Source organism: Chelmon rostratus, chromosome 21 (assembly GCF_017976325.1).
Source record: "Chelmon rostratus isolate fCheRos1 chromosome 21, fCheRos1.pri, whole genome shotgun sequence".
Classification (NCBI taxonomy): Eukaryota; Metazoa; Chordata; class Actinopteri; order Chaetodontiformes; family Chaetodontidae; genus Chelmon; species Chelmon rostratus.
The window spans coordinates 230,947-246,072 of NC_055678.1; the positions used below are offsets into that span (position 1 = coordinate 230,947).

At 43.6% G+C, this 15,126-nt stretch overlaps 1 protein-coding gene across 1 annotated transcript; it reads left to right on the forward strand.

The window, feature by feature from the left end:
* The first annotated feature begins 3,141 nt into the window (after positions 1-3,141).
* On the forward strand, positions 3,142-11,232 carry meox1 (mesenchyme homeobox 1). The gene is made up of 3 exons (XM_041962007.1): positions 3,142-4,008; positions 8,005-8,177; positions 10,507-11,232. The coding sequence occupies exons 1-3, from the start codon at positions 3,507-3,509 to the stop codon at positions 10,627-10,629; spliced, it is 798 nt and encodes a 265-aa protein (XP_041817941.1). The 5' UTR covers positions 3,142-3,506; the 3' UTR covers positions 10,630-11,232.
* Positions 11,233-15,126: the final 3,894 nt, after the last annotated feature.

Consider the following 15,126-nt stretch of genomic DNA (forward strand, 5'->3'; position numbering starts at 1 on the left):
CACACACATGCACTCACACACACACATGCACTCACACACACGCTCACACACACACATGCACTCACACACACGCACACACACACACACGCACACATACACACACATACACACACACATGCACACACACACACACACACACACACATCACTATGCTGTGTGAGACATTTTGCAACATCCTGTTAAAGATCTGGTTCATCATTTCAGAATCAGAATGAGAATCTTTATTGATCCCTGAGGGGACGTCGGGTCAGTCGCAGTGGCTCCTAACAGCAATAAAATATAAAAGGAACTAAGAATGTCTTAGAGAAAGTAAAAAAACTGTAAAGAATATGTATAAATATGTAGACTATACAACAATATAAATCAAACATTAATAGCAAACAATATGTAAAGAGAAGATGTAACCTGTATGTAAAATGCAACAATAAACAGCAGCCGTCTATGTAGAATCAAGTAATAAGAATAAAAGTAATAAGAGTAGAAAATACATTAGTTACTACTGAAAACATAATTAATTAAAAATGTGTCACATATAGTTTTATTTATTTTATTTTTTATGAAACACTCAGTTAACATCAGAGCATTGTACTTTTTAAGAAATGATACTCAAACAGGAGGAAACTGTATTTGTCAAGGCCTACTTTCAGCTGCGGATGAATACACATCTGGTGCGTTAGTGTGTATTTAGAGCAGCGTGATAATTAGGCCACATGTCAGCCTCTGTGAATTTTTGAATAGACAACAATGGAGCTCTATGGCACAGAGGAAGAAGATATATCAGGCTCTATGCAGACAATACTTGTCAGGTGGATGGTTTTCATGGTTCGTTGGTGTTTTCATGATGTTTGTTGACAATAGAAAGATAAAGATATATAGAATATCCTTAACGGTCACATCAACATTTAAAACATTTCTCAGCTAAATCAATTAATTCCTAACGAGTCGTTATGACCAAGCCTTCTTCCTCAGAGCATTCGATCATTTTTCACGTTTGTGCTATAAGGCAATACCATCGCTGAGCTTTAAGAGACGCTGTCGTAGCTTGTTAGCTTTGCTGCAACATCAGCTTTTATTCAACCTCCGCTGTTATAAACTCTTTCACCAAACGGTCTGCAGGAAGTTACGGGACACGAGTCGATGCTACAAATACACATTTTGAATTAACTGAGTGAACTTACTGTCCTGTTAGCGACCGAGCTGGTTTGCTAACTCCCCGTTAGCTCGGAGAACTTTCTTCCTCTTCATTAAAACGATGTACAATCCTTACAGCAGTCAAACTCTCTGTGACGAGCTGGCTCCATGTTATCTGCAGTAATATTCTCACCTCAACTCATTTTTCAGCTGTGACCTTCATCCTGTAACAATGTCCAAATCCTGTTTGGGACTTTCTCCCACTTTCACAGAAATACACATAAACTCCTCTTATCTTTGAGACACACACACACACCCCCTCAGTGACGTATATTTTCACAGCACACACACACACACACTGTCTAATTTACACTGACACACAGATGGCCCCCGCTCTGACCACAAATGTAGTGTAACCCCTGCTCCCTGCGGTGCAGCCCGGGCTCAGGCTGCCAGTAAAAGCGAGGGATGCTTCATGGCTCAACAATTCGCTTGGTAAATGGAAAGGGTTCGGTGTGTGACCTCAAACACTCTTTCTGTCTTTCTCTGTCCGACTTTTCGTCCTTTTCGTTCGCTCAGTTTGGCTGAATCTCATTTGTCTCTTGGCCTCTTTTTCTGTCTCGTGTTGCTTTCTTTCATTCGCCTTCACAGGAGTGAATATTTGGATCTTTTGTGCTCGTCTCTCGCTGTCTCTGAGGTTTTCTTGTCTGTTTTGTTATTATTTGGTTTCTACCATCCAGAGAGTGATTCAGGCTAATTTTTGGCCCGTTTTTGGTACAAAACCACTTCTCCCCCCTCTCTCTCAGGTGCACTTTTTTTATCTGATTTTCCCCTTTTCTCCGTCTTTCCTCTCTAATAGCCAGCCCTCGTTCCCTCTCCTGTCGATGAAGGTGCGATCCACCCCCCCTCCTGTCTGAGAGGTCAGGAGCAAAGTGAGGACACACGAGGAAGGCAAACCTCAGCTCACAAATATGAGCAGTATGAAGAAAACTGTGCATTTCTGTGACGTGCGGTTCAGTGGGTTTATTGGGTAACGGATACGCTGAAATTCAGTCCAATTTTTGGTTTAGCCAAAAAGGTTTTAATGGTATTAGAGACATTACTTCATGGGGAAGTGGCTTCTATCGTGAGTAGCCTGCAGAGATTAAAGATTAGTGATCAGAAAATTGAATAATTACATCTCTGTTGATCCAAACGTGGTTAATCTACATGTGGCTGCTGTCACACACCATTGCTGCTGCTGCTGCTTAATATCTCAGATGTAATGAGTAATTGCACAAAAAGAACACACATACCAAAAAAAACCCCGGAACAATCCCTCAGTCAGAGGAAATAATAGCTTGTGTTTTTGAAATATGGCTCTGAAATTTCATATTGTGTTTCACTAAAGTGAGAAAACCTCAAGAGGTGTGAGACCCTGCACGGCCAGTATCGAATGCAGTCCTCCCATCACCTCAGAGTTAAAGAAAGTCCAGCCAGGTGGATTTGGGTGTGTAGCATTCACACACACACACACACACAGTCATAAAAACAGAGAAAGAAAAAAGGACTTCTCAGATTGGAGAGGACAGGCGGGGATCAAGGTGCAGAGGGAAATGGTTAGGGTTAACTTTCGTCTAAAGGGTGTCAGAAAAGGAACTAAATTGGGTGTCAGAAAGTGCTAAGGAGCTGAAATAAGTCAGGGTCTCCAGCTCTTATGTGGGTGGGTGCTCGCTTTAGATTTTACAGACAATGTCCCTTTAAAAGCCCCACGTCTGGAAAGCCCATTAGATGTGCATATAAAATTTCCCCTGTGATTAATAGTTGATGAGGCAGGGTTGGTTGGAGGGTACTACCAACATGTGGCCGGCAGGGCTCCTCCTCTGCGATCTCACGTTACACTCCATAAACTTGCCGCTCTTTCCCACCTATACGTTTAAAAAGGAGGAGGGCTCGCTTGTCAAGAATGCCTTAGAAGAGTTGTGAAAACAGCCAGCCCGAGGAGGGGAGTCATGCAGTTGCGGATGCAGGTCTCCCGCCGAGCCACAAGCCAGCGAGATCAGTCAGGGAGGGAGAGTGTGTGAGAGTGTGTCAAGACGAGAGGCTCCAAAGGACGTCACACCGGCTCCCAGAGAGAGGGGGGAACCCGCTGCCACAGGAAGGCGTCTGTCCTCACGCGTTCTGGGCTGTGGAAGAGTCAACAGCCTCTGACAAAAGTCCGTATTCCGGGGGTGGATGCAGCAAGACCATGATGAGCATTTAGTCAGCTGAAGTGGATTTTCCTCAAGACTGAAAAAGATACAGATTTCCAGTCCTAACTGACTCTCCGGAGGGGGGGTGGAAAAGACTTGTAATAAGACGCTAATCAAGATTGTGTGCAGTCTTATTGCATCGCCATGGATCAGCCAGCCAGCAGCTGCATGCGCAGCGCCCACCCCGGCAGCCCGATCTGGGGTTGCATGAGGAACCCTCACTCAGGGGTCCCGGGAGCCAATCTGCAGTCACCCTACCAACCGGCCCCTTTCTCCCTGCACCAGAAGCCCGAGTTCCTGGCCTACACGGACTTCACCAGCTCCTGCCTGGTGCCGACTCCGCCGCACGCAGCCTACCCCCGAGATGACAGACTGTACCAAGAGAGCCAGGGGGGCTACCAGAGAGCCGACTGGCAGTTCAACCCCTGCGAGACGCGGGTGAGAGCGCCCGAGGCCTGCCCGCCCGTCGTCGCCCCCGTGATAGTTGGCGGCGGCGGAGGTGGAGGGCCCGACCTGGACAGTGTGGGGGGAGACAGGTTGCCGGGGGCCATGCCCGGCTGCCTTGAGGGAGAATACTCGCCGCAGAGCGTGGCGTCGGCCGACTCAGACAAGAAGAGCTCCAGTAAGAGGAAGAGAGATGTCACAGGTGAGTCGGGGTGCGCTGGGATGGATGGGAGTCAGCTGGGGGGAAGAAGAACATCCAAAAACTCACCAAAGGAGGGGGCGAAAGGGAAAACTAACCGTGATTAAACGCACATTCGGGAGTATTGAAAAAGATAGTGAGCATTCCTCTTTCTCCACTGTACACTCGTGTGTTTGCTGGTGGAAAAAGTAGAAAAGATGTGGAGGAAACATGGAGATGTGCCAGGGCAGCAGCACAACTCTTCATCTGATCATAGCCCCACAGTTCTACGTGTGTTTTACTTTGGCCAAACATCTGCACACAGGTGTAAAAAACACAAAGTCAAAGTTCAGCAAAGGCTTCTTCCGTCCACGTCCCCCACCAACATTAAACAACACTCTCCCCAGGTTGCTGTGTGAGAGGTGAGTGGGTAAGACACACTTGAAGGAGCAGTTGCATCCTCTTATTGTTAAAGGGCTTTCAAAAGGCTGGAATGATTAATGGGATGTGAGCGTTTCACTGGAAATCAACCATTGTTGGTAAAGATGACATCAGTGCTTCCGACTGTATTTACTGATATTCATTAGAGATTTATCAGCCTCAAAAGTGAATTAGTGAAATGAATGAATTGACATTGCTGTAGTTTATTGGGAATCAAATTATTGTTCATTTTATTCATCTAAAATAACTGAGGAGAAAAAGGAGATCATATAAAAATACTTTTCAGTGATTAGTTTTGAGTTTAACAGTGAGTCAACATGAGACGATAATATTCTTACAAACACTACGTCCAGCGATGCCGCCACACTTCCTCATACACACGTGGAGTTGTGCTGTGAGTATTGAAATAGTAGGGTTTGGATAACGGTGCAGTTTATTCCCTGGATCATATATTAAACATGCTGACAGGAAACAACAGTAACTGATATCTATGACCAACTAATTCCTGAAAGTTAACAGCGAGACCAAAGAAAATGTTTTAATTTAAAGTGAATCTAAAGGTGTTAAATGTGCAGAATGAAAAAGAAAACCAAGAACAACACGTCTGGAACGTTCACATTACACAAACACATCTGTGAAAAGCCCGTTTACGTTGTTTCCCTCACAAAGACGAAGATTTGTGAAGGTCTACAACAACTGCTGGATGTAGCCTCTCAGAAAACTTCATCAGCATTTTTGTACAGATTGTAATGAAATTTGGTTATTGTGAGAGAACAAATCTTAATGTTTACTATAATCCACTTAGAGCACCGGGGGGGGTGGAGTTTGTTCCATCACACAGCAACACCTCAGATATTATCTGTTTGTCCAAACGTAACGAGCCGTGCACAGAGCAGGTGATTATTGTGATTATTGAGAGCACAAGTAATTATTTGAGAAAACTACATGACCGAGCGACATGTCTGCAGCAGCTAATTAAAGAGGCTGCTGGACGCCCCCTCCCTCCCTTTCTTACCTTATTGTAACCTCCACTCACTACACTGAAAAGCTGCCAGACCACGTCTGGTAAAATCACTCTGCCTGTGAGCCCACTTTTTACATTCTTATCCATTGACATTTTCCTGTCGTTAAGCCGTAACACAATCTCCCACTGAGTGCGTGCAACATGTCTGACCACTGCATCAGTCCTCGGTTTCAGACAAGAGCCGTTCAGTCCCGTATCGACTCGCTGCTAGAAGAGCGTGAGCAGTACGAGGAAAATGTCCCGGAGGCGTTCGCAGTACAGACAGAGCTGCTGCACAGGCTGATTGTCTGTGTGTGTTTTCACAGATATGGAAATGTGGTGCGCTCGAAGTGATGTTTCCAAAACCATAAACTCCATCTGATATTGACTCTAATCCAAAGTTTGACCAATAAATCTGTCAATAATACAGTCCAGAACGAAACAGGGGCAGTCACAGATTCTTCATTCTACAAACTCTTTGTTCAAAGCAAATAAGCTGCTAGAAGCATTAAAATCGCTGTCGTTAATATTATTATTATTACTTTGAAGTGTCGATCATTTGTTCTAAAAAAGTTCATTAGAAAATCAAACACTCAATAAATGGCTTTTAACACTTTAATTAATGGACTTAATTCTGCATACTTTTTATTCTGTTTATTAATGTCTTTGTCACTTATTATAGCTCCTCTTGTCAAACATCTGAATAGTAACTGAATGAATAATCCATAATAATATAATAATAATATCTGTGACCACGAAGCAGCTTCGTGGTCACAGATATAGAAGGTTTTCAATCAGGTTGTAAACATGTGTAACTTATTCACGTTTAAAAGTCTCGATAAATGTGTTGAAAACATACATACACCCATCTATACACATTAATAAACACTTTAAAACATCCTAATATCTGCTCCCAGATGCATTATGAGGTGTTGTAGTGTAACTAGTTATTAATTGATTACAGCTTACAAATGTTGAATATAGAGTTTTTAATAAAGTGTAAAACATCCGAACACCCACTTTAACACGGTATGTGGTCGACGGCGTGTAACTTTCATAAAACAATCACTAATTTAAAGCAGCTTTAATTCAGTCCTGATGAAGACAAACTACTTTTGCACCATCTACCAAAAAAAAGCACCAAATGCTGTTTGTCTTTGGGAGCCTGCTGGGTGCAGAAGCCTTCTCCCTGCGAGTTTACGGTCTCTGGCTGTGCTGGATATTTATTGGGGGCCTGTTTAGTGGGAACCAGTTTGTGCCCCGCCAGGTGTTCAGTCTAGCTAAACCACGCTTGACACGGTTCCAGACCAGACCTGACGAGGCCGAGCAGCGCCGGCACACTCGGGCCAGCGCGTCATTAACGACACTTAAACAAAAAGAAGGTTTTTTGGCGTGACACAAGGGCCCTCCTACACACACACACACACACACACACACACACAAACACACAAACACGCACACACACATGTCACATCTGGCACAGGTACTGCAGTCCATTTCACATTCTGGCCTGCCGGTCTGGCAAACACGGAGCAAAACGTCTGACTCTGACAAATTAGAGCCATTTTCTAGAGATTACATCAGCTGCTAGTGTCGCTACCAATGCACAGTTATTACCCCAAGTCTTTCCCTTTAATGCCCAGGAGGCGTTCACTGACAGTCAGATCAACTAGCTTTCATCTGTATCTGCTCTTTTAAATGAGGTTTACAGTTCTACTATTCTGTAGGAAATGTGAAGGCAGGGAAATCTACAAATAATAAACAGCTCTTGTGTTATGCTGTGTGATATCAGTGTGATATCAGTGTAGTTTGGCAGTGAACCCTCACAGCTGACTGCCACGGTCGGGGTGTCTCAGGCTTTTTCCTGACGCAGTTGCTGTCATGTGGAGATGAGTTAATGTGAATCTCCCCCTGAAATCTTCTGACACACACTCTCCCACGTCGCGCTCAGACCTGGACACATCCGCACCTTTGTTCTTTTGTTAGAGGCTTTAACGATGTTCCGCTGCATTCCTCTCCTAACTCAGTCCCTCTGTGGCTGGGGTGGTGGCCCCTGCCCTGTGCTGATATGCTCTCACACACACACGTCAATGAATGTTCACATGCACTAATTTGTACTTCTGCAGCGTGCATGCATCAACAGGCAGGTAAAAAAAAACTGCGTGCATGCTCAGTGCACACACGCTGCAGGTGAACAGGACTCAGAGTTCAGGTCAGGGTGGTCTCTTTTTAAAGTGCTGGTTTTGGTGTTTACTATATGGGGGGCCCCTGTAAAGAGTTTTTGGAGTTGCGGTTTCACGGCCCTTAAGGTCTGTTTAATAGTCAAGTAGAGGTTGGTCACAAATGACTGCAGAGCTAATTCAAATCACATTAGCTGTGAATACAAAGAAAGCAGAAGGGTCTGTTGGTCGAGTGTAAGTCAGAGCCGGCATACAGAGGGAACAGAGGATAACCGAGGATGAAGAGGTGTTATCTATGTCCCCTATTTAAAACAAATGTGATGAGGAAAACTCATGTAAAATAATGCTAAGAATATGTTCTCACACCTCACACACTGCCTTTCTGCCTCCCTCTAGATATCCAGGAGTCCAGTTTTAAGGTGGACTCCAGCTGCAAGGCCCGGAAAGAGCGCACAGCGTTCACCAAGGAGCAGCTGAGAGAACTGGAAGCTGAGTTCACCCACCACAACTACCTGACCAGGCTCCGCCGCTACGAGATCGCCGTCAACCTGGACCTCACAGAGAGACAGGTACACCAGCCTTCCCCTCACCTGTGATCCCCAGCGGGGCAGGAAACATGTACTGATGCTATTATCATCACTCCACGCTCACCTCTCATCTATTCATTATTCAAATATCTGAAATAGAAACAGAGTTAATGCCTCTTGGAAAATCAAAGGTCTGATTTAACATCCCCCAAACGTACAAAATGTGGTAGAAAGGTTTCTGCTACAAATGCTAAAAGACGTGAAAATAAATCTAAAATTTAATATTTAGTTTTTGTCTTGATGCAGAAACATTATCTAACAGTGACTTTATTCTGTTCACGCTGTCACACAAAAAGAACACCTCAATAACTCTCACTTCTTGATCTCTGGATGCATAAAATAGACAGAAAAATAAATCAAATTAATCTCCCAACAAGGTAATCTTCACAGATTTGAGGTATAAAGTATTCTAAATATCTTTCCCTCCACTACATGATAATAATGATGCATACATAAAGAAACCTTTTTTCCACAACGCGTCTCATCCTGTGGGTCTAGCAGGATGTCATGCAGCTTTAACGAGTGGGCGGCAGCTCCGGGCTTGATGAAATCGGGCGAACATGTGTCGATGCTGCTGGATAAAACCCCAGTCTGCCTGTCAGGCCGGTGTCCCAGCTCCTCCTAATGAGGCCACGGTGCCGTAGTGACCACACATACTGCCGTCTGTTCCCAAATGTGTTTCCCAGACCTCTGGAACACACACACACTCACACAGCCAGGTTCCATCTTCACTCAGAGCTCCCACTGCAACTCGCCGGCTTTTTCCGACTCATCCTACACGCCTTGGCGCTTCGCCGTCCTTACAATCAGTCACGACGAGCAGAGAGTCGGAGGAGAAGAGGTTCCAGAATGTGGGAACGGACTCGTCTGAATCTCAGAGCTGCAGGCGGGACTGCTCGGTGGGACGTGCAGAACGTCCTTGACCTGAGAAATGGAGGCTTGAGCTGCTCTTAGGTTTACTTTAACACTTTGCATGATCTTCGTTGGTTTGTTTTGACTCCAACATGTGAGAAATCAGAGAAACAGCTTGGAGCTGAGTGTGATTTCATTTTGACGTATTCCAGCTGCTTCTAATGGTTCATATCATCTTAAAATAGCAGGCAGGGGACAGTAAGTATTTATCATTCTGTCAACAAATCCCATCGAAAGACCAAAACCAACAAGACCTTCATCAAACAAACAAGCTGTGTATCCAAAGCCTGATGTATCTTCCTCCTCTGACGACAATAATACACCACTACAGCGCCAAATGTGTCCTAATCCGCCACTGATCCTTTATTTACTCCTGTTTTGGTAACATTTGCTGAAAATCACAGCGCCCCGCAGCTTTAGAGAATTACAGAGCCTTTTTTAAATAAACCATATGATAGTAGCCCGTTGTTAAATGAACAACATGCTGCTGGTTTTGGTGTTTCAATGGGATTGTTGACAATTAGAGAAATATAGACGAACACCAGCCTTTCTTTAAGGAGGAGAATCTTGTCAAGCCATTAAAACCAATTAATTTTCAGTTTATAAACCATCTATATATCTATAATCGATCTAAAATATCTATTCATCATGTATCAGTATTGGATCATCGTATCATATTTATTTGGTCTTGTCCAGTTGTTATAGAGGAGTGAATGTTGACACCTGCTCCCCCCTCAGTTGTTATCCTGCTTCATTTGTTCTGATGCATTTCTATGGAGTGTCAGGAAGTGTATGTTTCTGCTGCTATTCCTGGCCAGACTGTTACAGCATGATATCATTCTCATTTCGGTGCGGCGCTTTGTACTGACAATTCATTCAAACTGAGCCAGTTCATACACTGTGCTGGGAGATCTGTGGGGCATTATTTGTCTTATTGGTTCTTTTGACCTTTTTTCTTTTTCAATAAATTGCTTAATGGTTTAGTTTATAAAATGTCGATCACTTTGGATTTCTCAGAATCCAAAGTGATGTCTTGAAATTGCATATTTTATCTGACCCAAACCCAAAGATTTTCAGTTTACTCTCTTAGAAACCCAGCAAATACTCATATTTGAGATGATAGAATAAGTGATTTTCTGTCATTATCATGAATAAAATTACAATTAATAGATTATTAAAATAGTTGCAGATTAATTTTCTGTTGATCCACTGATCAATTAATCAACATTACTTTAGATTACTGCAAAGGGAAAACACCAAGAGCCAAATTTACCTCAGTGTTTTTGTCCATGTATGCTGATGACATTGCCTAAAACCTTTGAACTCAGTTCTTTTCTTTTAGCTCTACGAGTACTGATGCATATTCTAACGTAGTTTTTCCTCTATGTCTGTGAAACAGGTGAAAGTGTGGTTTCAGAACAGGAGGATGAAGTGGAAAAGGGTGAAGGGAGGACAGTCGTCTTCGCCCAACGACCTGGAAAACGACGACGTGGACTCCGCGGCCTCGCCCAGCTCCGAATGAACGATAGGGTCGATGTTACGAAAAGGAGATGCAGATAACCCGGTGACGCCGAGAGACGGGGGTCGGCCGGACGCCGGGGCAGCACAGTGCAACCTTCACTCGTCTCTTTGAAAAGCTGCAGGAATCAAACCAGATTCTTTCATTTCCCTGGAAGAAATCACTGTGCTTCTCCTTTGCTGTTGTAAATAGTTGATTTATGTCCATAATGAACTGCATCTTGATCCACTATTGATAAATTCTCTGTTCATGAGGCCCCCCCTTGTTGCATTGACTGTGTTTGAATATTAGATGATACTCGCAGGTCATTGTAGATCAGTGACAGCAGCTTTAAGGCCGGCGATGACAGATCAGACCGTGATGTGATTGTGTTTGAGTGCATCCCCTTTGGTTCCAGTGTTGTAATCATGGCCTTTGACGCTTGACTACAACCACCTGGGAAAACTCAGACTGCACCAGTGCTGCCAAGCCATAAGTGCCTCCGAATCAGATGTTTTTTTTTCATTTGTCAGTTTCTTTTTCCTAGAATATTGTTTTTTTCTGTCAAGCATTTTTCTACTATTCTTTTTTTATACATGTTGAATGTTATTGATAAAACACAGATGTTGCCTGTTTCTGCAAATAGAATAAATCATCTGCTGCAAAATGGGGAAAATATCTTGATAATTTCTTCCACCCGCAACAATCGAGTTATGATTGGACAGTTGGTCCATCTGTATTCTTGGCTGATGGTTTTATCACGTGTGGATCTTCTGGTCAGACATGACAATTGCTGAAATGAAAACTGAGGTGAAGTTTGCTCACATTTGCTTTTGATGTCGGCAGCTAACGTCAAAGGTAATAAATCACGTGTGTGCAGACTTGCATATCCCTTTAAGCACGCAAAAGTATTTCCGCCTGGTTCCAGAGATACGGCGCCCATATCTCAGGTTATTTTCTGAGCAGTTCCAATAGGTCTGCTGTTCATTGATGGCTGTTTTTCCAACAAGGGAAACCAATCAGAGCTGTGTGCGTGTGATTAAGAATGATAATATCATCGTTCTGTGCCAGAGCCAGAATAATGGTGTCAAAGAAATTCACAGAAAAAAGGAGAGGATGAGACTGATTTGCCTATACAGGTTGTTGTTAGCCAACATACAGAAGTGACAGCTGTTAAAGTGCCATATTTCTTTAATCAACATGACAACCATTAAAGCTGCACTGATCAGTATTTTATATGAATAACAGGTTAAATGATGATGTGAAAAGGGTCACTCATAGTGACAAACTCACAGAGAAAAACCCTCAACCCTGCAGTCCCTCTATACCGAACACTTTAGCATCTTTCAGCTCATTGTTTTGGTCTCGCGACCCACCCGCTCTGCTCTCAGCCTCTCAGCCTTCAGCAAATCACTCTAATAAACCTACAGCACGCCGCTTGCCCAGCACCAAACAGCACCTGGACAAATTTAGTGACGAGCTGATGAACATAGCGGAGCGGTTAGCAGCTAAAGAGCCAGATATTTCCTGCAGAGGATAGTGAAGACCGAAGCAGAGTGAATGCTAATGTTGTCCTGCGTCTGCTGGATACATACAGAAGCAACTGTCTGCTAATGTTTTAGCTTCAGCGTTATAGGGTGATGATATGCAGGTGTTGTGTTCACAGCTTGATCTGCTGCCTCCAAATGGCCCAAACAATCAAGGAATACTGCTTTAAGCTAACTGCCCGTAGCAGCTACAACCACAGTTTCCATGCTGCCTGAAAATGACGTGAGCGGCCTGGAAATGTCTGATCCATCAGAGCAAAATAAGAACTGCCTCCAAACAAATATCAGACATGAACTGTGAATAATGTGAAAAGAAAATGCTGTGCAGTTCAATCTGGTTAGGCTAAAGCATTATGCTAATGTGTGCATTTGTGTGTTTTCACCTCTCGGCCATCAGTTATATCGTTCCAGATCACACACTTCAGTGAAGTCTTCCTGTATGGGGGCCACAGTGACAGAGTCTTATCAGGAGGGATTACGCAGCCCTAATATGTAATATGTGTCTTCAGTGAGCGCCCCTGCAACAGAGCAGGCTTTACACAAAATCCCTTCCAATGATGGCACGATTATCTTCATTAATATCTCACATGGAGGTCGGATTTCCCTGAGGTCAGATCGGAATCAGCTCTCATCAACGCCCACCTAGATCCTGTCTGTAGCACCATAATCCTTAAGAATGTTTTCATAGTGGCAAGTGGTCTCCTCCAGACCCAACGTGGATCACTGTGATTGGTCTGAAGTGACCTGACAAGCACTGACAGAGCTATAAGTAGATCTGAGTGTGTGTGTTTGAGCAGGAACGTTCATTTTTGCACACCATCGCTGTCATTCCAGTCAGCTCACAAAGGGCCATTAACCTGACAAGGTGGAGTCAGCCTCCAAAAGCTGAAGTATTTGGCCCCGCACACATTTTCAACGGAAGCATCTGGATGGGGCCAATTTGGTCTCAACCTGAGTGGAACCTAGACAAACCCACGCATGGGGCCCCCAGGACCAGAGGGGAAAAAAAGAAAAAGCTTGCTGGCTGACCACTTGCGTATGCTGGAAAAGGGAAATAATAGGTGGGTATGGGTGAAAAGACGGCTTCTCAAGTACAGGATGTTGTTGTAGCAGGTAGCCAGTCATCCAATTTCCTGCTTCCCAAAGAAAACAAGAGCTTGAGCATAGGAGTCCCCAGACTTACAATGGTGGGCCTATGCTCAGACTCCGGCCAACCAAACAAAGCCTTCAGAGGTTACTGCCCTTTCTGCTGGTCTGCAGGGACTGGCTGTTCCACACACACACACACACACACACAGCGTCAGGGTCAAGTGTTACTGTACATCTGACCTCTCTGGGCCCCTGCTGCAGCTGCTGGGGGTGGAATAACTCCAAGTCAATCATGTGCCTGTTGCCCCCCTCGCTCAGCCTCTATTAGGGTCTATTATTGTATTAGTGGTAATAGTAGTCAAAATAAACCATGTCCAATTGTAATGATAGTATTAATATCAGCAGTGTAAACTAATGAAACTGGAATGTTGTTCTTTCACCATAGAGGCTCCTTTTAAAGGCACAAGGGGGGGTCAAATTTATGGATTAGATTTAATTGATGGCGTTGTGATTGTGGGATGTTCAGCGATGCCAAAACACCCAAGAAGGGAAAAAACGTAGGTTTCCCTTTCACTTTTCCAACCTCGCCAACAACTTGAAGCACCTTGTTCTGTTTTTTTATTGATTTAGGATAAAGTGACTTGCAGTAGAAGTACAAGTTGAGGTGACACATCTCTCAGAATATCCACGCCCGTCGCTGAATCAGAGTTGGCAGTCGCTGTGGCGACCACCAGAAATAAGGATGGATTCGGTCCCAACAACGTCTCCTGAGCTGTGATTATAAAAGCAGATTCAGCGGCGGGAAACATTCTTGAAATAACTCCTCTTCTTTGAATACAAGCGTCTCTGTGGGCAAACATTCGTCAGAGCTCAGAGGCAGCCGCTGACTTCACCCTCTGAAACAGCCTTTCAACATACGGACGGTACGGCCACTGAAAGCACACATTACCAGAGGATTCAGCCAAATGCTGGATTTAAGTGAGCAGGCTCTCAAGTGGACCACGTCACCGATGCTAAAAATGCTGCATTTATGGACGAGCAGCTGCGCTACACCGTTTCCATTTTTACAACATCTCCAGTGGTGAATCATTCATCAGGGCATTAATGAAAGGTGTGGTGTGTCTCCAGATAAGCTCAAAGCATTCAGAAATATTGTACCTGACACCACAGTCTGTTTGCAGGTAGTTACTGCATACATATACAGTTACTCTATATAATCCCACACATCCAAATGCATCTTTAGTATGTTTTAGTATTTTCAACATGTATGTGGTGGTAACGATGCTATCATTTAGCATATGTATGATACTATTCATGGTCTGGGACAGTTTTATATGCAGTTTCTCTGTTTTCAATTGTTCTTTTGCATGAATGTGTTTAGGTCTTCAGAAGCTTTATGTTAATGGATGGTCAGTGCTGAAGGACTCAGATTGAACCTGTACTTTAGATGCAGCAACAAAAAAGCTCATTTTCATGTATTTCGCCACTTTTTTTATTTGATTTGGGATAAACGTGTTTCGAGTTTTTCACACCATCACGTTTTCAGTGATAATTATTCTCACTATGATAACAGGAAGAATATCGTTGCACTATGATTATGTGTGTTAGCCAAGGGAAGGCCAGAGTCCTGTATTTTAGCGTGTGTGTGTGTGTGTGTGTGTGTTTGGACCACTGATTTAATGGATTTGAGTTATGACTAAAAAGTGTAAATTTTGAAGAAAATTAAATTTTTGATGAAGCTGAACAATAAAACTTAAGTAGATGTTATTTGCTCGTCTTCCTCAATAAAATCTATTTCATGTAAGTACATCAGTAATACTCTGTTGTCACATTGAGAACCATTTCAGATCTTGTAATCACCAGATTACAAATTATAACGTACGTC